The following is a 21256-nucleotide window of genomic DNA, read 5'->3' as shown; positions in this document are numbered from 1 at the left end:
TTTTAGGGTTCAAACTAGAAGGAATTAAACAAATTAAAATAAGTCTATTTCGAAAAAACATAAATAAAGGAGAGAGAAACCTACCAGCTGGGCAGTGGAGGACACCGACGGAGCTGCTGCCGCCGCCGGCGGGCGTCGGTGGCACCGCTACTGGAGGGAGACGGAGGGGGGGTGTTTGAATGTGAGAGAGAGAAGAGAGGGTTTGGGGAATTTTTTGAAGAAAATAAGAGAATGGGAGGGGAAACCCGTTTTTAACTCTGTTTTTACAAAAAGCGAACAACCTTGGTCGCTATTTTTGGTACCAAATATGTGTTGACTATTTTGACCAAAATAGCGACCAACGTTGGTCGCTAATTTTATATTATATATATTTATATTTTATAGTTTTTTCAAAATAATAATATAATTATTAAAATTTTGTAAGCGGATCCCACTTTAGTGACCAATATTGGTCGCTAATCTCAGTAAACGTTTGACCAAGCAAGTCTGACCAATCTAGTCAACATTTTGACTACTTTAGCGACCAACCTTGGTCGCTATTTGGTTTCCACAATTTATTTTATTATTTTTGCTAGTTTAGCGACCAACTTTGGTCGCTTTTTCCCATAGACCAAATTTGGTCGCTATTTTGGTCGCTTTTTACAGGAATTCTAGTAGTGACTCCAAGCTAGGTGTACTTAAAATCTTTACTACACCTAGCTTGAGGAGGAGTGTTAACAAAGTCATTTCATAAGCATTAAGTATTATTAGTTGTATAATCCGGTAGTTAGTTATAAGTAGTTATAAATAGTAGCCTTGTGTACGAAAGGGGGTGCAGTTGATTGAATAAGCAATCAAGTCTTTCTTCTTCTCTCTATCATTTGCTTCTCCTCTCTAACAGTCTACTTCTTGTTCTTGATCAAGAGTTCTTGACTAATAATAGGATCCGCCACTGACAGCAACTCCCAAGTCTTGTGGAGTGTCGATTTGCAATTCTCATCACTTGCCATCGAATGTGATATATAAGAACACACTATAGGACAATCACCGCCCTACTATTTGCTTGACATTTGGTTTTCTTGGAATCTCATGGCACTGTGAGGAAAAAAAAAGGTTATTTTAATGGATTTGCTGTTTATTTAGTTGACTTCAATTTTGTATTAATTACTATACATGATTATGCCCTTCTTTTATTTCTCGTTAGAAGGTTTTTCCGATGTCGTATTCTTTTCAGTAGGTTTCTTTTGTGCCTTGAGTGCGATAGGAGATTCCAGAAGATTAGGCAAGATTTAAGAAAGATAGAGAATGTTAAATTGAGAAGAGAAAATCTTTTATGATATAGTTTAGCCCTTTGTTGTTTGTTTGGGGAGAGAAACAAATTCTGCACCACTTTAGTTTTACTGAGCATTAGCAATTCTATATTAACTTCTGTAAATATTATATAGGTTTAATTTGTAATAGTATGCAGTTGATGTGTTTATATGAATCTTAGATTGTTTGTAAACGAGACATGATGTTTGAGCATTATCCAAGGGAATTTTTTTTTACTGTCGTGGAGATGGAAATAATTGTTATTTTAAAATTTTAATTAAAAACTATACTAAAAGGGAAAATAGTTCGATCATAATTTCTTATGTTATGATAAATATGTTAAAAAAATTGTTACACAAAATATTAAATAAGGAAGGTATAATATCGTAAACCGCGAGAAAGTTAGTGTGATGGAGCGAAACGGAGGAAAAGTCTCTAAAATTATCTCTTTTCATTTGTATGTTTGAAATGTAAAAGATCAAGAATTCGTAAGGCTTATGGGCGTATGCCTTTGGTTTGGCTAAATTCTTACTCTTTGTTGATAAAACAGAAAACCATTCTTTTATAGCATCAAGGCCCATTAGCTCAGTTGGTTAGAGCGTCGTGCTAATAACGCGAAGGTCGCAGGTTCGAGACCTGCATGGGCCATTTTCTCTTTTTTCTCTTTTTTCTCTTTTTTCTCTTTTTTCTCTCTCATGAGAGAAGTATCTGTGATTCAATTCCGTATGGTATATTAACGTGAGAAAACTGAAGTTTTGTTGATTAGTTCCTATTAGGACAAGCATGTTGGAGCCTTAGCTTGTCCCTTTTCTTTCTCCACCACTTGCAATTTCTTTCCAATAAACCTATCTTTTTACCAATGAAGACGAACTTAACTGATATTTTAAGAATCTCCATTGAAGATTTAGTTCAAGAAATAATTGAAGAAAATTATTATAGTTATAACAATTGTTCTCCTTTCTTTTTATATAGTGGACAAACCCATACTTCCTCATGTTCAAGAAATGTGGAAGTAGATTAATTAGTTCAGTAAATCTATTTACTTTCTTGTGCTTCAGATTATTTAATTAACTCTCGTACGTATGAATAGTACCGTACGTATGAATAGTACTCTAACCAAAGCTCTGATGCCACTTGTTAGGACCCGGTGGCACTAAACACTACTGCACAGCGGAATAAAATAAATGATCAACGAAACCAAAAATAAATGACACAATATTTAACGTGGTTCACCTAAAACGTTTAGGCTACGTCCACAAATCCGACACCAATTTCCACTAAAACATTTAGCAGGCATACAAAGAGAGACTTCCCCAATAATTTGGAGGTACAACAATTCCTGAGCTTTACCCAAAATAGTGGCGCACACAAAAGTGTTTCCCGAAAAATACCCGACTAGTATTCTACTCACTATTTTGTCACTCCCCTGTTAGGAAACATTCCTAAAGGAACTATATCTCTCTCCCTCTCAAACTCTTTCTTCTTGAGTTTTTTTTGGTGTGTTATACAATGAAATGGAAGGGGGTATTTATAGTTTTGAGATAGGGACCAAAAGTGCAAATCTCACCTACCAAGAAGGATCAATTTGCAATACTACCATCTCACCTACCACTCATTGCATCATTGCTTATCTCACTAAGGAGAGTTGCATCATTGCTTACCTCTCTCATACATCACCATAATTGTTGGAAAAACTAACAATTCTCCCCCTTCCAACTATATGGTGGATCCACTATCCCTGCAGCTTCTCTACAGAACTCAAACTTCCCTTTCGGTAAAGTCTTGGTCAACATGTCCGATCCATTTTCGTCTGTATGGATCTTTTCAAGCCGCAACATCCTCTTCTCCAACACATCCCTGATCCAATTATATCTCACATTAATATGTTTGGATCTGGAATGGAATGAGGCATTCTTCGCAAGGTGGATAGCACTTTGACTATCACAAAATAACTGATAACCGTCTTGCGAAAATCCAAGTTCAGTTAAGAACTTCTTCATCCATATCAATTCTTTGCAAGCCTCCGTTGCTGCGATGAATTCAGCTTCAGTAGTTGATAATGCAACACATTTTTGCAACTTTGATTGCCATGACACAGCTCCCCCTGAAAAGTTAATCAAGTATCCTGAAGTTGATTTTCTAGAATCAACATCTCCAGCCATATCTGCATCAGTATAGCCAACCAATACAGGGTTGTCTTCTCCAAAACATAAGCATAGTTTGGAGGTTCCTCGAAGATACCTGAGAATCCACTTAACAGCATCCCAATGTTCCTTTCCTGGATTAGAAAGAAATCTACTTACCACTCCTACAGCGTGAGCGATATCTGGCCGTGTACAAACCATGGCATACATCAAACTTCCTACTGCTGAAGCATATGGAATCCGCTCCATCTTTCTTCTCTCATCATCTGTTGACGGGCTTTGCTTGGTGCTCAATCTAAAGTGGTTAGCAAGAGGACAGCTAACTGCTTTAGTTTTCTCCATGTTGAACCGTTGAAGTACCTTCTCGATGTACTTCTCCTGAGACAACCATAACTTCTTGGCTTCTCGGTCTCGCATAATCCTCATCCCAAGGATCTGTTTTGCTGGCCCCAAGTCTTTCATGGCGAAGAACTTGCTTAGCTGTTCTTTTAAGCTATTAATTCTGGAAACATTCCGGCCAACAATCAACATATCATCCACATAGAGCAATAGGATGATGAAATCATCGTCAGAAAACTTCTGAGCGAACACACAATGGTCTGAAGTTGTCTTCTTGTAGCCGTGTTGCCCCATCACCGACTCGAACTTCTTGTACCACTGCCTTGGTGCCTGTTTTAAGCCATAGAGGCTTTTCCTCAATCTACAAATGCAGTCCTCTTTCCCCTTTTGCTGGAAACCGTCTGGTTGCTCCATGTATATCTCCTCTTCCAAATCACCATGTAGGAAGGCGGTTTTTACATCCATCTGCTCAACCTCCAGGTTGAGGCTTGCTGTTAATCCCAGCACCGTGCGTATTGAGGTCATTTTCACAACTGGTGAGAATATTTCATCAAAGTCAATGCCTTTCCTTTGATTGAAACCTTTGACGACCAATCTTGCTTTGAATCTCGGAAGGGAATTGTGTTCATCATGCTTCATCTTGAACACCCACTTATTCTTCAAAGCTCTCTTGCCTTTCGGCAACTTCACCAGCTCAAACGTCTTGTTCTCATGCAAGGATTTCATCTCGTCTTGCATGGCTTCTATCCACTTCTCCTTATGTTCATCATCAATAGCTTCTTCAAAGCTGTCGGGTTCTCCCCCGTCAGTGAGTAACACATACTCATGTGGAGAATATCTGGTAGACTGTTGCACAACTCTTCCAGATCTTGTGTGATAAGGAGGGTTATTGAGGATTGGTGGTTGAGGTTGATCCTCCTCGTCTGCATCATCATCACCATTGTCCTCGTTACCTTCAGTATCTGCTGGTTCATCTTAATTAGGAAGATCAGGGGCTTCAGGTTGATTATCCTGAACATCATCTCCAACTTGTCTCGGCACCACTGTTGGAGGCAACTCAAACTCAGCAGAATCATCAGTGGACTTCTCTACTTTGTCAATGTCTTCAATTGTTTGGTCCTCAACGAACACGACATCTCGACTCCTGACGAGATTCTTCTGCACCGGATCATAGAACTTATAGCCAAGCATGTCTTGACCATAGCCGATGAATACACACTCCCTTGTCTTGACATCAAGTTTGCTCCTTTCATCTTTCGGAACATGGACATAGGCTTTGCAGCCAAATACCCGTAATTGATCATAAGAGATATCTCTTCCTGACCAAATCTTTTCTGGAGCCTCGTACTGAAGAGGGACACAGGGTGAATGGTTCAGCACATAGGCTGCTGTAACTAGAGCTTCACCCCAGAAAGCCTTTGGTAACTTTGAATGAGAGAGTAAACATCTGGTTCTCTCGATCAAAGTTCTGTTCATCCTCTCAGCCAAGCCATTCAACTGGGGAGTTTTAGGAGGTGTGAACTGATGTCGAATACCATGCTCTTTACAGTAAGCATCAAATTGACCCTGGTATTCACCGCCATTGTCTGTCCGGATGCACTTCAACTTCTTACCAGTCTCTCTTTCCACCAAGGTCAGAAACTGTTTGAAAACTTGAAACACTTGATCCTTGGTCTTCAGCGTGTATACCCATGTCTTTCGTGAATGATCATCAATAAAGGTCACGAAATATCGGGCACCACCGAGGGACTTCTTGAAAGGCCCACATACATTTGAGTGTACCAGATCCAACACATTTTGCCTTCTGGAAGGAGAGAATCTTTTGAACGAAACTCTGTTTTGTTTCCCAGCTAAACATTCAACACATTTCTTCAACTGGATCTGGTTTAGACCTGGTAAGGCGTTCTTCTTTACCAAACGCGCCATTGACTTCTCACTCATGTGGCCAAGACGTCTATGCCACAACTTGATATTGCTATCATTCTCCGCAACATTTATAACTTGTTGGGAGATGCTCGCCTGGGTCACGTACAACTTTGACTGCTTCGTGCCCCGCGCCACCACCAATGAGCCCTTCGTGAGCTTCCATTGGCCATTATGGAAGGTATTGCAGTAACCTTCCTCATCGAGCTTGTCTACGGAGATCAGATTCAGGCGCATATCTGGAACATGCCTAACATCTCTTAAAAGTAGCTTCATCCCATTCATGGTCTCTAGGCAAACATCACATTTGCCTACAACTGTTGAGAAATTGGCATTTCCCATCTTTACACGACCAAAGTCTCCAGGTGTGTAAGATGAGAAGAGTTCTCTCCGTGGCGTCGCATGAATGGTAGCCCCACTATCAATCACCCAGGTCATCTCTTGGGTTGTCAGATTGATAATGTCGTCATCGTAGACAACGTTGAACTCACCAAAGGAGTTCGTTTCATCATCACTGCTTTCTTCGGGCTTCACCTTTTTGCCTTTGTTCTTCTTCTGGTCATTCTGGAACTGTCGGCAAAATCTTTTGATATGCCCCTTCTTTTTGCAGTAATGGCACTCAACATTTGCAAATTTATTGGATTTACCTCTGCTCTTATCTCTGTTACTCTGGCTCTTATTTTGACTTCTCCCCCTGGTCGTAACAGCCAACACCTCTGACTGTGAAGAAGATGTTCCTTGTGATCGGCGTCTCATTTCTTCATTCAGAATGCCACTCTTGACTGTCTCCATGTTTACCACACCGTTGGGTGCAGAATTGGTGATTGAAACCTTCAAGGTTTCCCATGACTCTGGGAGTGTTGCCAGCACCATAAGAGCAAGTACCTCGTCATCGAACTTTATGCCCATTCCCGACAACTGGTCGACAATCCCTTGTATTTCATTAAGGTGATCTGCCACAGTTGTCCCTTCTACATATTTTACTTGCATTAATTTTGTCAAGTAAAATAATTTGTTGTTACCTGTTTTAGAGGCATACAACTCTTCGAGCTTGTCCCATAACGACCTTGCATGTGTCACACCAGAAATGTGGTTGTACACATTGTCTTCAACAAATTGCCGTATGTAGCCGCACACTTGGTTGTGCTCAAATTCCCAGTCCTCGTCTGACTTATCTTCAGGTTTCTGAGAACTGAACACCGGCAGGTGCATCTTTGTCACGAACAGGAGATCCTTCATCTTGTTTCTCCATAAGTGATAATTTGTGCCATTCAGGTTGACCATCTTGCTTGTCCTCGCCTCCATTTAGATCAGAATTTGACAGACTTCTGCAATCTAAAAAAAATTCCGATGGTGAATAGTAACCGTGGATATGAATAGTGCCCGTATGGATGAATAGTCTCGTACGTATGAATAGTACCGTACGTATGAATAGTACTCTAACCAAAGCTCTGATGCCACTTGTTAGGACCCGGTGGCACTAAACACTACTGCACAGCGGAATAAAATAAATGATCAACGAAACCAAAAATAAATGACACAATATTTAACGTGGTTCACCTAAAACGTTTAGGCTACGTCCACAAATCCGACACCAACTTCCACTAAAACATTTAGCAGGCATACAAAGAGAGACTTCCCCAATAATTTGGAGGTACAACAATTCCTGAGCTCTACCCAAAATAGTGGCGCACACAAAAGTGTTTCCCGAAAAATACCCGACTAGTATTCTACTCACTATTTTGTCACTCCCCTGTTAGGAAACATTCCTAAAGGAACTATATCTCTCTCCCTCTCAAACTCTTTCTTCTTGAGTTTTTTTTTGTTGTGTTATACAATGAAATGGAAGGGGGTATTTATAGTTTTGAGATAAGGACCAAAAGTGCAAATCTCACCTACCAAGAAGGATCAATTTGCAATACTACCATCTCACCTACCACTCATTGCATCATTGCTTATCTCACTAAGGAGAGTTGCATCATTGCTTACCTCTCCCATACATCACCATAATTGTTGGAAAAACTAACAAATTCTTGATATTAATTTATTTGAGTGAAATATACGTATACTTGTAGCTATTGAGCACATAAACTAGCTAGCACGATATGGGAAACACAAATCTGTTGACCATACGCATATGATTGTTATATAGCAAAGCTCACGATGAAGGTGCTATCATAATGAGTCGATTGAAAGTAGTTTGTCATAAAGAACGTAACGATAATATACTGACGAAAATAAAAATATAAAAGGTTAGTAATTTACTATCTTTCAAACATAAAATAATGATATACAGACATGGACAAACAACTTTATTTTTTAATTGAATTTTGCACGGCAAACTTCCTCACACTATTCCTCATAGGTTGCATGGGAAATCATCAACGTATAATTTATCATGAAATAGTAAGGCGGAGTACTCACCAAGCGTCCGATTCATACCTAGACATCTCGGATCTTAATCAAACTTTGCACACAAGTTCAATTTAGCTACACAAATCTATCCATAGCCCTGGAACACTAATCGGAGTCCGATAATATCAAAGTTAACTATTGGTCAAATTTATAAACTCCAAAATCCTTCTAATGCCAACTTTCGATAAATGGTACCAAATCCACCTAGGAACCTCCAAAACAAATCCTAACATACGCCCAAGTTCAAAATATCATACAAACCTATAGGAACCTTCAAATCCTGATTTCGAGGTTGTTTGCCCAAAAGTCAAACCTTGGTCAACTCTTACAATCTTAAGGTTTCCAAATTGAGACTAAGTATTCCAACTCACTCTCGAACCTCATGAAAACCAAACCACCCATACCCGAATGCCATATAACATCAAACCCACCTACGAAAAGTTTCAAATAGGGAAACATGGGTTCTAATACTCAAAACGATCAATTATGTCATTATGTTCTTTACCTATTAAACAAACACTCACCCTCCAACGGGTTAGAAACATACCTGAAGTGCTGAAATGGTGTAGATATCTGCTCCGCATATCTGACTCCCTCTCCTAAGTAGCCTCCTTGTTCGGTTGTCCTTTCCAAACACCTTCACCGACGCAATCTCCTTTGACCTCAACTTCTGAACCTATCTGTCCAAGATAGCTACTGGCTCTTCTTCATAGGCCCAATTCTTATCTAGGTGCACTATGCTGAAGTCCAAAACATGCAACTTATCTTCATTATACCTCTGATGCATAAAAACATAAAATACCGGATAGACTCTTGAATGACTAGGAGATAAAGTAAGCCTTAAGCAACCTCACCAACTCTCTCCAGTACCTCAAATAGACCAATAAATTAACCTCGAAATTAACTTGCCTTTCTTCCTAAATCTCATCACACCCTTCATGGATAAACTTTCAAAAGTACATTCTCAGCCTCCATAAATGCCACATCACGAACCTTCTTCTCTGCATAACTCTTCTGCCGACTTTGAGCTGTCCGAAGTCATTCTTTAATCAACTTTACCTTTTCCAACGTATCACGAACTAAGTCAGTACATAACAATCTAGCCTCACAGTCTTAAATCAACTAATAGGAGAACGACACTGTCTACCATATAAAGCCTCATATAGTGCCATCTAAATGCTGGATTGATAACTATTATTGTAAGAAAACTCTACCAAAGGTAAGAATCAATCTCAATGACCCCCAAAATAAATCAGGCAAGCCTGCAACATATCCTCAAGAATCTCAATAGTCCACTCGAATTGACCATTCGTTTGTGGGTGAAAATGTATACTATGTTCGACCTGTGTACCTAAATACCACTGTACTACTCTAAAAGTGAGATGTGAACTGAGTGCCACAGTTTAGAATGATAGAAATAGGAACATCAAGCAAACTATCCACCTGTCAAATGTAAATTTGGGCCGACCTCTCTGAGTATAAGTAATCAATATTGGTATAAAGTGGGGGGACGTAGTCAACATATCCACAATGAGCCAAATAAAATCAAACTTCCTCAAGAAATGTGGTAATCCTACTACAAAGTAAATTACGGTACGCCCTCACATCCACTCTGGTATAACTATCTTCTGAGTCAAACCACCCGGTTTCTGATGTTCGTACTTAACTTGCTGGCAACTCAAGCACTGTAAAACATGCCCAACAATGTGCTTCTTCATCCTCCGCCACTAATAATGTTGATTCAAGGCGTGATACATCTTCATAGCACCTGTATGAATATAATACTGCGAACTATGAGCCTCCTGAAGTATCAACTCCCTCAAGCCATCAACATTTGGAACACAAATCCGACCTTGAAGCCGCATAACACCATCATCTACAATAACCACCTTAAGTACTAACAAATGGGGATCATCATACTAGAGAGCCTTAATGTGACGACTAGCGCAACAACACAAGCGAGAACTCTACTAGACTTAGAAATATCCAATCCCACAAATTTATTAGCCAAGAACTGAACATCCATAGCCAAAGTCTCCCCTCAGCTAAAATCCATGCCAAACTCTTCTTGATGTTATTTATGCTTCCTACCTTGCTTGGTACTATTTTATATGTGCTTGGTAAGGAAGAGTGGATTGCACGAAGGGTGTTTCTAGGCTTTTGAGGAAGAGTGACTTATGCATGAATGGTGTTTCCGTGCTTCTTTACATTATTATTACACGAATGGTGTTTTCGTGTTTTATTAGGAATAATATATATATATATATATATATATATATATATATATATATATATATATATATATAGAGAGAGAGAGAGAGAGAGAGAGAGAAAGAAAGAAAGAGTGAGGAGGTTCATTGAGAGACTCGCTTAGGAGACAGGGAGAAGGGTGTTGTCGTGCTATTATATCTTTTACTCATTCCTTTTATTATGCGGAGTAGATTCTGCTATGTTGTTTCATAGAGATCATCTAATCCTCTTGGATTTGAGTTGTTGAGAAAGTTTTAGTTTTATTATTTGAGAAACATGGTTGTTATTTCTTTTAGTTGATCACTTTACTATTCCTCATATTTCCTCTTGTTATTTCTCTTATATGTTAACTACATAGGTTTATATAGTGGGTGTCTAGGATTAGCCTTGTCACTACCTAATCGGAGTTAGGCTCGAAACTTACTAAGCACATTGGATCAGTTGTACTCATACTACACTTTTATACTTCTTGTGTAAATTCAGGCATTGGTACCATCAGAGTCCCGAAGGGTGCTTAGCTTGGATACTTGGAAGACTCGATGTAGTGTTACATATCCGTTTAGAGCTTATGCATGTAGTGACACCAATCTTTGGAAGTTGTGTAGACGGTTGTGATGATTTTAGGCTTATTATATTGACCTAGGAGCGTTCACTCTTTATTTATGATATTATGATATTAAATGTTATGTTTTGCTTCTATTATTATTGTTAAGTGTTGCCTTACCTAGCAAATGATATTAGGCACCATCACAACTTATTGGTTGAGATTTTGGGTCATGATAGATAACCACTGATCTGACCCTTCCTGGAGTGTGTTGCAAGGACCACAGGTTGAAGAGGCATTATATAGCAATTGTCCTGAATGAGCACCATGACAGAATGAGGTGTCGCGGGATATCTGGAGTGCTGGCTGAACTGGTCTAGCATGATATCCTCTATCATAATATCTCTTTCCTCCAGATGAGACACCATTGAATCCTCCAGTATTACGAGGCTTTTTGACCTCGCGCTCCTCCCTGCCCTACATATGGATGCGCTTCAATATCCTAGCAATCTCCAAAATCTGATGAAATATGGTCTTTGTTTCAACCTCACACACCATCCCAATCTTGATGCTAAAGTGAAGACCCTCAATGAACCTCCACACCTTCTTCTTCTCAATGAAAATCAAAAAGTTGCATAATGTGTTAACTCTGTGAACCTCATCTCATACTAGGTCAATTATATGCTATCATTAACCAAATGCTCAAACTATCTATGGAGATCATCTCTCCTATTAGGTGGGATAAACATCCCCACGAAGAAATGAAAAAATTGAACTCGTGATAGAGAGAGTGACCCTGTTAGCCTGTCCTGCTCGTACATTTGCCACCATTTCTTGGCTGGCCCTCTCAGCTTAAAAGTAGTGAAATCAAGTCCATTGGACTTCACAAATCCCAAATCATGTAAAATATTGTGACTCATACCCAAGAAATCATGGGCATCCTCTGAAGGACCACCCTCAAAGTGTGGGGGCTGAAATTTCTGAAACCTATCCATCCTCTTCTTCTCATCTACTGACATAATGGGCCTATCATCGGGCCATGTTGTAGTAGTAGGCTAAGTTACACTTGCTGGTAGAACTCCTGGAGTTTGAAATCCATGAACCATCTGCTTTGGAATGTGGGTAGCAGGGATATAAGCTCCTGCCCCAGATAGGAAGTAACCGGTGCCATAGGAAGTACACCCGCCTGTGCCATGCTCTCAGTTAATACAACCGTACAAACCAAAGTGTCCTAAAGCATTAGGGTATCAATAAACCTCTCGGGGACCTGAGCTGGTCCTACCGGCTCATCTTGAACTAGAATCTGCTCACCATCTAGAGCTATCTATGGCTCAACTGATGTCGCTCTAGCCTCTAGCACGAGCATGAGTAAATACAGGTGCTGCCACACGTGCTCTATTCTAGGCTCTAGCCCTGCCCTTTACCCCGACCTCTGGTTGCATAGAAAATTCTTTGGTTGAAAAAATTATCACAACTCAAATTTCACTAAATCATGATAGCACCTAATCTAACTCGCTAGGTAATACAATATATAACACAGCTCGAACTGAAGATTATCAAATCAATAATAAAATAAGAATGCAGAAATTAATACAACTATCACAAAAAGTAGTAATACAAGTCATGATCAACTAAGATTAGGATCACAATGCTAATATGAAGAAAATACATCATTTGTTTGGAATATGCATAAACATAATTACAAGTCCTAAGATAAAATGATAGCTTGCAACTGGAACGCTAGTACATCTTCAATGCCATCCTTCGACTTCCACAATAGCTCAGCCCCAAAATCTGCATGAAGGTGCAAAAGTATAGTATGAGTACAACCGACCTGATATACTCAGTAAGTATCAAGATTAACCTCAACAAATAGTGACGAGGTTTAGTAAAAAAATACTCATTTTATATAATTTGTGCAACTCAAAAGTACATAAATAACAGAAAAATAGACAAGGAACATCTAATATTAATAATAAAGTGTACAATCAAATAATAGAATAGCATACTTTTCCAAATAACCAAGTCAAAAGTATATACAAATACACATAATTCGCCCATAAAGGAGATAAGCACCAAGTATCATTAACTCGACTACTTTTACATGAATGTAGTGTGTCAATGAATGATAAAGACCCAATTTTACGTTAATTCTCAAATAACATTTATATGAATGCTCCTACATGTGTTTAAAATTTCTATGCATGATGTAGACTCATCATAATATATGACATTCTGAAACTCTCTGTCAACCACCAACAAGACACATGCATATATAAAATGATGAATATGCATATGTTGATGATATGTTTGAATGCTTCTACATTAGTCTCGGATGTCAATGTATTCTCAAGACTCAACCATAACCAATATCCAGTAAATCCCATGTGCTCTAACATGATCAAACACATCCCACATACTCCAACACAACACGTGTATCACTGGCACTCACGGGGCCTAATGTTACATGGGTAATCACCTGACTCCAGAGGGACAGATCCATATTCAAGCACCAAAACAGAAATCAATCGTATAATAACTTATCAATCACAATAACCGCATGGCATAAACCATTATATATTATAATATTAATATCACATTAATCGTGTAGCATAAACTATCATGCCATAATTATCTCAACTACACAGATAACTCACGTGTTATAATCGCAGTCCATATAAGAGAACCATATGCAAAGATATAATGCATATGAATAAGCGATAACCAAGTATAATACACATGGACAGAAAAATAACCATGCAGGGATGTATATATGTGTACACGGGATGATCTCTATGCATATGTATAATGTATGACTACAACTCTTATATATAATCCATCATGTCCAAATAAAGAATCAAAATTTTAAACATGATCTCTAACATGAATAAGAAATCTCAAATAGTCATAAAATCAATTAAAGATATCACAAGTAGAGCATGTACCAAAATAAAGCATAACAAAGCCTAAAATGCACCTAGAGTATGATATAACCTTGATGCATGCATATGAGCTCATCAACTCACATATACATTATTCCAAACACGTAGAATATAGCAAATAATTTTATTTTAAAAAAATATTCTCTTAAATTAAGGTTAAGCAAGATACTTATATTCTCCAAGTTAGTCTTCAACCCTAAATCATGCCTTTTCCCTTGTTCTTGACCTCCAATTACCCAAAACCTAGCCAAATATTATTTGTAATGTTAAATAATAATAATAAAAGAAGCAACCCCAATTAATAAAGCTTCAATCTTTGAAGAAATCCCAAAACATCAAGGGATTATTCCACAAATAGCCGGTCAGATTCGATGTTTATTTTTTCTAGCCGGTATACATAGATTATGCATTTATTATATATAATTATACATATATTATACATCTTCCGACTATTTTTAATTTGAGAGATTAAATGGGCGGCTATTTGGGTTAATTCTTCAAAAATCAACCTGGGTTTACATCGTCAAAACCCAAATCCAAGGCCGAATCCACTTGATTCATAACACCACGAGTCTAAATATGTGACTAGTTTTTAAATCTAAGTCCAAATCGATATTCAAATCTCAAAATACATTATCCTAAGTTTTAAGTCAAAACTCATTTTCTACTTTTTAAACCTTAATTTATGTGATAATTCATGGGTATTCATGATATATAATCAAAACCAAGTTATAAACACTTATGTTTATGATTTAGGTGAAATTTCAAAATCACCTTGATCCGCTCTCCAAAACTCAAAAACAGTAAAAATAAGCTCAGTCACGAAATCTGGATATAGAATACCCCTAACACCAAAATCCTTCTTCGTGATCGCGATCACAACTACCACCCACATGATCGTGATGTATAAAAATAACTCAGTCCAGATTCCGTATACGTGATTGCGTCTGCCCCTCATGCGGCCATGATGTTCAACCAGCACCTCTTACGCGATCGTAGACCATACCAACACGGTCACGATTCACTTTACCTCTCCTGACCTAGTTCCTCTAGCAATCGTGATACTCATACACGTGATTGTGATGCACACCCCCAACACCCATTTACTCTTTGCAATCGTGAGACATAGCTCTGCGATCGCGATGCACTGTTATGCCCCAGAAAACTAACATGCAGCTCAATCTAAAATGCTCCAAAATCATCAAAACTCACTCGAGCCCCCTAGGACCTCCCTAAATTGCCTTTGTGTATACTCTACAAACTTATCTAAGAGTATAAAATACAAACAACAATATCAACATAACCTAATATGAGAAATATCAAGATAGGGTAGAGAGTAAAACTAGATTTGAAGTTCTCACTGCACTAGTGTTGCTTGAGGCATTATGTAAAGTAATGGTAATAACTTTTTAGAAGGTCCATATAAACCACAAATTTCTTTAATGATTTTAGAAATAAAAATTCAGTATGCCGTTCATCAAATTTATAACCAGTAATATATTTTTTCATTACCATCTGTTATTTATTCAATAACACTATGACTTATGTCAGAAATGATAGAGAACGAGTTTATAAGGTTAGGTCACGCAGGATTGTCATGCTTCTAGGCTGGCGAGCTTCTGAAGAAGGGTGCACATGTCGATCACCTTAGGCGAATCCCACATCGGAATGGGAGAGGAAACTAAAGAACTTTATAAGGCATGACACAAGTTTACATGGTAAGCGTGCTTTTAGGCTAGGGTGGCGTACCCCAAAAGAAAAATCCGTGCGGGCCTAAGCCTAGAGAGACAATACATGCCATGGGCGTGGTTTATAACAAATATGGTATCAAAGTCGAATCTCCCTCAATACGATGGTGAGGCAAACCTCAACGACCAACTAAATTTAGGTGGATCCCACATCTTTGAGAAGGCGGTGGGGAAAACCTCAGTGAGGACGCTGAGTCCCAAGGAGGGGTGAATGTGATGCATATGACGGAGGGTGAGCTGATGAGAGCGGGTCAAGCAGGACTGACAAGCTTCTAGGTTGGCAAACTTTTGAAGAAGGGGTGTGAAGAACTTTATAAGGCATGGCACAATCACATGATACACGTGCTTTTGGGGCTCGAGGTGACATAGCGAACAATAAAATTTTGGCTCGAAAGATAAATCCGTGCAAACCTAGGTCTAAAGCGAACAATAAATGCCATGAGATTGTTTCATGACAAGTAATTCACATAGTATTTTGGTTCTTTTGCTAAATTTTCATGTTACTTTAGGGGCCGTTTGGCCATACAAAATTTTTTACTTTTTTTTTGAAATCGGTGTTTGGCCTTGAAATTTTCAATTTTCATTTTAAGATGAATTTCGAATTTTTTTGAAATTTTGAAAAACTTCAAAAGGTTGTTTTTCAAATTTTTTTATTTCAAATCACTCGCAAAAATTTAAAAACAACCCAAAATTGTATTCATGTCCAAACACTAACTCTAACTTTTAAATACTATTTTTACTTGAAAAAAAAATTCACTTTATTCTAGAATGTTACAATTCTTATGTCCAAACGCCCACTTAGTTTCGGACCGTACCTTTTCCCTCCTTCTCTCCAAAAGGGAAAAGACAAGAAAAGGAAATTCAAAATGGAGGGAGCAATGGAAATATTTTTGAAATGACGCGCCATGCTGAGCTGTTTTCTATAACAGATGCAGGCGTGCTATTTAACCATTCACCGATCACTGTTCCCATCGTACCCTCTTCTTTGGTCCAAGACAAGACAAGAAAATCCCCCTCTTTCTCTCAGTCATACAAAAAAGGTAAGACCCAAAATCGCTAACAATGGTGAAGGCGCTAAGCAAGAGAGGGGCAGCCAAAGAAGTAGAAGAACAAGGTCCCAACAACGTCATTGATGGAGCAGCAGAGTATGAGAAGCAAAGAGCTGAGAGAATCAGAGAGAACAAGGAGAGAATGCAGAAACTGGGCATTCTCGAACTTTCGAAGAAGATCAATACTGCAAATGCCCTTTCCAAGAAACTATCACCGAAACCCACTCCCCGAAGCAACCGCCAGCCATTGTCAACTGACCCACCTCGCCGCTCTTTTAGGTTACGTCCAATTAAAACTTTCTCCCCAAAACTAATTAAATCTGTTGCTTTGCATTTTGTCGTTTCTATGTCTATCTTGACTTTATTCTATGGCGTTTTTCTCTACTTAGCCTTTTGCATTTTATATCACATTTTCCGGGGTTTTCCATTCTTCCTTGTGATTCTCCAAAAAGTAGGAGAGATAAGAATGTTCTGGTTCCTATTGTGTTATGTTGGACATAATAAGGGGCGGAGCCAGAGTGCCAGGAGCGGGTTCAGCTAACCCACAGTAGCTTTAATTCGAATTTTGTATTTGTCTTAAAAATTCATTAAATATATATAAGTTATTAATTTAGAATCCAGTAACTTTAAAATGATTAGAGTCCCGAACCTATAAGCTTCCTAGCTCCACCTCTAGACATCAATTCTTTTTAATAAGAAAAGTTATGCAGAAAAAATGTTTGTTTATAGATATTATGGTATTTGACTCTGAATAAAAGTAGATAACAAATCTTACCTCCAGAAGGTGAGAAATGTGTTATGAGCATAGATGTTGGTGACAGTTTGGAGTATCAAAAGTTGGCGACAATTTTTGATGTGTTGGTGAAAAGAAACTGGTTGAAATATGTGTACCCTTTGCCATTTTCTTGCGGTTGAAAACAGCTTTAACCAACCAACTGGTGAAAAATAATTATGCCACACTAAACGCAGCTTAAAGAAAAAGGTTTTGCTAATGAGACCTGATTAAGGTGGATATATTGGTTTGTGTTCAATATCTCATTTGGTGTTTTCTTGTGTTAGAGGGTGTTGATTTTCCATCCAGCAGAATATTTCTTGGTCTCTCTTTTCCCAATCCTGAAACAATATTGTTTATTGAATGATGTTTAAATGTTTTTAGGTTGAAGGATAAGGCTCCAGTTAGTTACAATGAACGTAGGACCAAGACGGAGAAGATACCAACAGAGGATGTGGAGATTAACATAGCAGAAGGTGAAAACCCCGAATTCTACACAGAGGAACAAGAAAAGCTTTTAGGTGATTGCCAGGATGCTTGGACTCTCTATGTTGACGGTTATGATGAAGATGGCCAGCGCATATATGATCCTGATAATGGCAAGTCATGTCATCAGTGCAGGTCTAAACATTTGTTCTCACTATCCGTTTTTGTTGCTTTTTTTTTTTTGCTTATTTCTTTATAAAGGTACTGTTCTATGCAATCCATAGAAAACAATTTGCATCTTTGATGTATTTGAAGGAGTGATACGATTTTACAGAAGATAATTCGAAGTTTGAATGGATATAAAAGCGTGGAAGTAGTGCTTCAGGGAAAAATAGAACAGCTAGCATCTTATTGCTACGTTTGGTTTGTTTAGTACTCTTTGTTCTTGTGAAAGAATTTGAACAGAGAGCTACTGATAATTAAATGCCTCTTCAACTCCTAAAAGTGGTATTTCATAGTATGTTAAATTTGAATTATGAACTCAAGTCTTGATATGAAACATCACGATCTTTATGGAAGGATGAGAATTTATTTATATTCATATGGACGATAACCTAAGTCAGCAGTCTTCACCCTTCAGTGATATTATTAAAGCATCTTGTTGCATGTGATATTTAAACCAATAGAAAGAAGTTTGCATCTTAACTTTAGAAATGTAATTGGCATTTCGTGGTCTTTTTTTGTATGGCGCAACGTGCTAGTCTTGAAAATTGCATCTGATGGTGTATATTTTAAGTAGTTCTATAAGATGTTCGCGTATGCTTCCAAAAGTAAATCATTGTCTGCTGACAATCATAAGAGCCAACATTGTTTGAGAAGCTGAAAACATTTAGGATGGAGATTTTATTCAACTAATGTCTAATAGTAAGTTCGTGAAAGTTTTCCAGGTAAAAGTTGAATCACCGGGCAATTCTGGATATGAATCTCAATTCAAAGATTGCCAAACCTGTCTTGTCTGATCAAAATATCTCTTCTCCATTTAGTGTGAATAACTGAAGCTTTTCTTGCCAATGTGGAAGCAAGCTTAAAGCCTATGGTTTATTAAAGAGTGAATAATATTGTTTATGAACTTCTGGCTTGAATATTGCAGTAGAACTCCGAGATTATGTATCTGCTTACGGCTGTGCAATCTGTAGCGCAGATGCTTGCATATCAACTTAATTTTTTGATATCCTAATGTGTTGTATTCATTTAGAGCAGAAACCATTTTGTTGATGACAATTGACACCCGTCTTAAAGTGACATCAAACAGGTGTCTTCGTCATTATTGCAGAGTTACTTTGATTCCGCATTCGCTTTTACTTAGAATTTATATATAATAAGCTCTGCTGCCAACTTCAGGATAACATCCTTCTTTGTACAATCAACAGGAATCTATCTAACCTTCTCTTGTTTTGTTTTATTGCTTGATATTAAATTGTAACCTAGAGATACTTGATGCAATTGCAGGCAGAAAACTCTTGGTCAACACACTGAGTGCAGCAAGTGCAAGCTGGTTCAAGGACAGTTCTGTGGAGATTGCCTGTGCATGAGGTGATAACGAATGAAATCCTCTTCGCCTTTCTTCTGCAGTATTTTCATTTCTAGCTAATTTTCTGTCCTGAATTCATATGACCATGGTTGTTACTTCAAAAGTACATTTTTTGATGATCTTAATGCCTACAGTATTTTATCCTCCCATAGATTTTTAAACTTAAGCTTGTTTACTGTCTTTGACAAAATAAAATGGAATTTCCTTTTGGAACCATACTTATGAGAAGGTGCTGGCAATACATTCCCAATGATATAAGAACACAAGCAAGAATAGTTGTCGTTCACACAGTGGATGATTTATCCCCCATTTTCTGAAAACTTTTTTGGGTTAAATTATGTAGGTATGGGGAGAATGTCATTGAAGCAAATGAAAATCCAAACTGGATTTGCCCCGTCTGCCGAGGAATCTGTAATTGCAGTCGATGCAGACGCGAAAAGGGGTATGCACCAACTGGTGCTATTTATAGAAAGGTGACCTTCATTGGCTTTTTATTCTGAATTCATTCCACTGGGAAAGGGGTATTCTCTCTCTCTATAGTCTATACATATAAGTTTGGGTTTAGGGGTAGTGGATTTAAGGGGTTGAAGCATTCAATGCTAATAAAATTGAAATGCTTATCCCAAAAAAGAAAAAAGAGATGGGATTTTTACACAAGAAAATACACATGTTTCCAGGTAATTCGTCTTGGTTACAAATCTGTGGCACATTACCTTGTCAAAACTCGACTGCGGACTGACCAGGAAGACTTAAGCTCTGCGGATTCACCTTCTGGAAAGAGTATAGTGCCATGCGCTGAGTTTGTAGATACTCTTTCAACTTCTCAAACTGATAATAACAAAGATTTGAAGGGGGGAGAATGTACAGACACTGGCCATGATGATGAATACTCCGATCAAGAAGATTCAGCGAGTGAAACAATGATAGAAAACAAGAATGATCAGTGCCTGACAGACTGAAAAGGAACAAACCCCTACATGTATATCAGATTTGATGCAGAAGCTTTAGAAAATATAATATCAACAAAATGCTAACTTTTGATCTACAAGGGCTAGAAGTAGTATGTCTCTATTGCTCGGTTAGAAGGATTAACTTGTTTTTCCGCTTGGGTATGCCATTTTGTAAGCTTCCCAAGGGAGAAAAAGGCTGTGTTTTCGTTATAGTTGCTCTGCATCCTTTTTTTGATTGCTATGGGGACTAACTTAACAGTCTCATTTTTGCCTCAAGAATCCTTCAAAAGAAAAGACTAGTCTCTTTTTCACAAATCAGCTGCAGTTATAATAATACTAATTCCAAACCGTTCTTGAGTGTTTGTTTTTCTTGAGAAATTAAAGCCATTTTGAATTTAAGTTGATGGGCAAAAAGTTTTTCTTTTCGATACTATAAGTAGAGACATGTCTTGCACGTCTACATGTATAAATATTCTTTGCTGTAAATGTGAACTTACGAGCCAGAACTGCAAAATCACTTTCTTAAAGAAAAATTTCATAAAAGCACTACTAATGCACAATTGACTATTTGTATGCTTCTCTCTTTAGTCTACCTCCTTCCTCCCCCTTTTTATCCTCGCGTAGCCTACCTGATGCTGTGCCCCCTCTTCACTCCAATACTAAATATTTATCTTTAACATCAAATTAGGATTCTAGAAAAACTAAAGCATGTGGTTATTTTTCTTCCATTCTTAATTCAGCCATTTCTTTAGCTTTATCACTAAGTGTTCCCTTTCTCGGCAGGATGTTAATCCAATGCGTTATTATACTCATTGCACAAAAATATAATTATACGGCAACAACAATCCAGTAAAATTCCACTAGTGGAGTCTG

The 21256-nt window shown here is 38.0% G+C and overlaps 1 protein-coding gene and 1 non-coding gene across 2 annotated transcripts; both read left to right on the top strand.

The window, feature by feature from the left end:
• The first annotated feature begins 1864 nt into the window (after window positions 1-1864).
• Window positions 1865-1938, top strand: TRNAI-AAU (transfer RNA isoleucine (anticodon AAU)). Its single transcript has one exon. It is a non-coding gene; the product is annotated as a tRNA-Ile (tRNA).
• Window positions 1939-16554: 14616 nt separating this feature from the next.
• On the top strand, window positions 16555-20617 carry LOC107769063 (uncharacterized). Its single transcript, XM_016588237.2, has 5 exons — window positions 16555-16923; window positions 17801-18037; window positions 19352-19435; window positions 19777-19906; window positions 20111-20617. The coding sequence occupies exons 1-5, from the start codon at window positions 16658-16660 to the stop codon at window positions 20390-20392; spliced, it is 999 nt and encodes a 332-aa protein (XP_016443723.1). The 5' UTR covers window positions 16555-16657; the 3' UTR covers window positions 20393-20617.
• The last annotated feature ends 639 nt before the right edge of the window (window positions 20618-21256 follow it).

This window comes from Nicotiana tabacum, chromosome 16 (genome assembly GCF_000715075.1).
Source record: "Nicotiana tabacum cultivar K326 chromosome 16, ASM71507v2, whole genome shotgun sequence".
In the NCBI taxonomy this organism is placed as follows: Eukaryota; Viridiplantae; Streptophyta; class Magnoliopsida; order Solanales; family Solanaceae; genus Nicotiana; species Nicotiana tabacum.
This window is presented reverse-complemented; position numbering and strand designations above follow the sequence as displayed.

Bases quoted from the DNA above. Each gene is read 5' to 3' on its own strand.
- LOC107769063 (XM_016588237.2), top strand. From the start codon at position 16,658: ATGGTGAAGGCGCTAAGCAAGAGAGGGGCAGCCAAAGAAGTAGAAGAA. The intron at 18,038-19,351 runs GTCTAAACATTT...ATGCAATTGCAG, and splicing joins AAGTCATGTCATCAGTGCAG to GCAGAAAACTCTTGGTCAAC. The intron at 19,907-20,110 runs GTGACCTTCATT...ACATGTTTCCAG, and splicing joins CTGGTGCTATTTATAGAAAG to GTAATTCGTCTTGGTTACAA.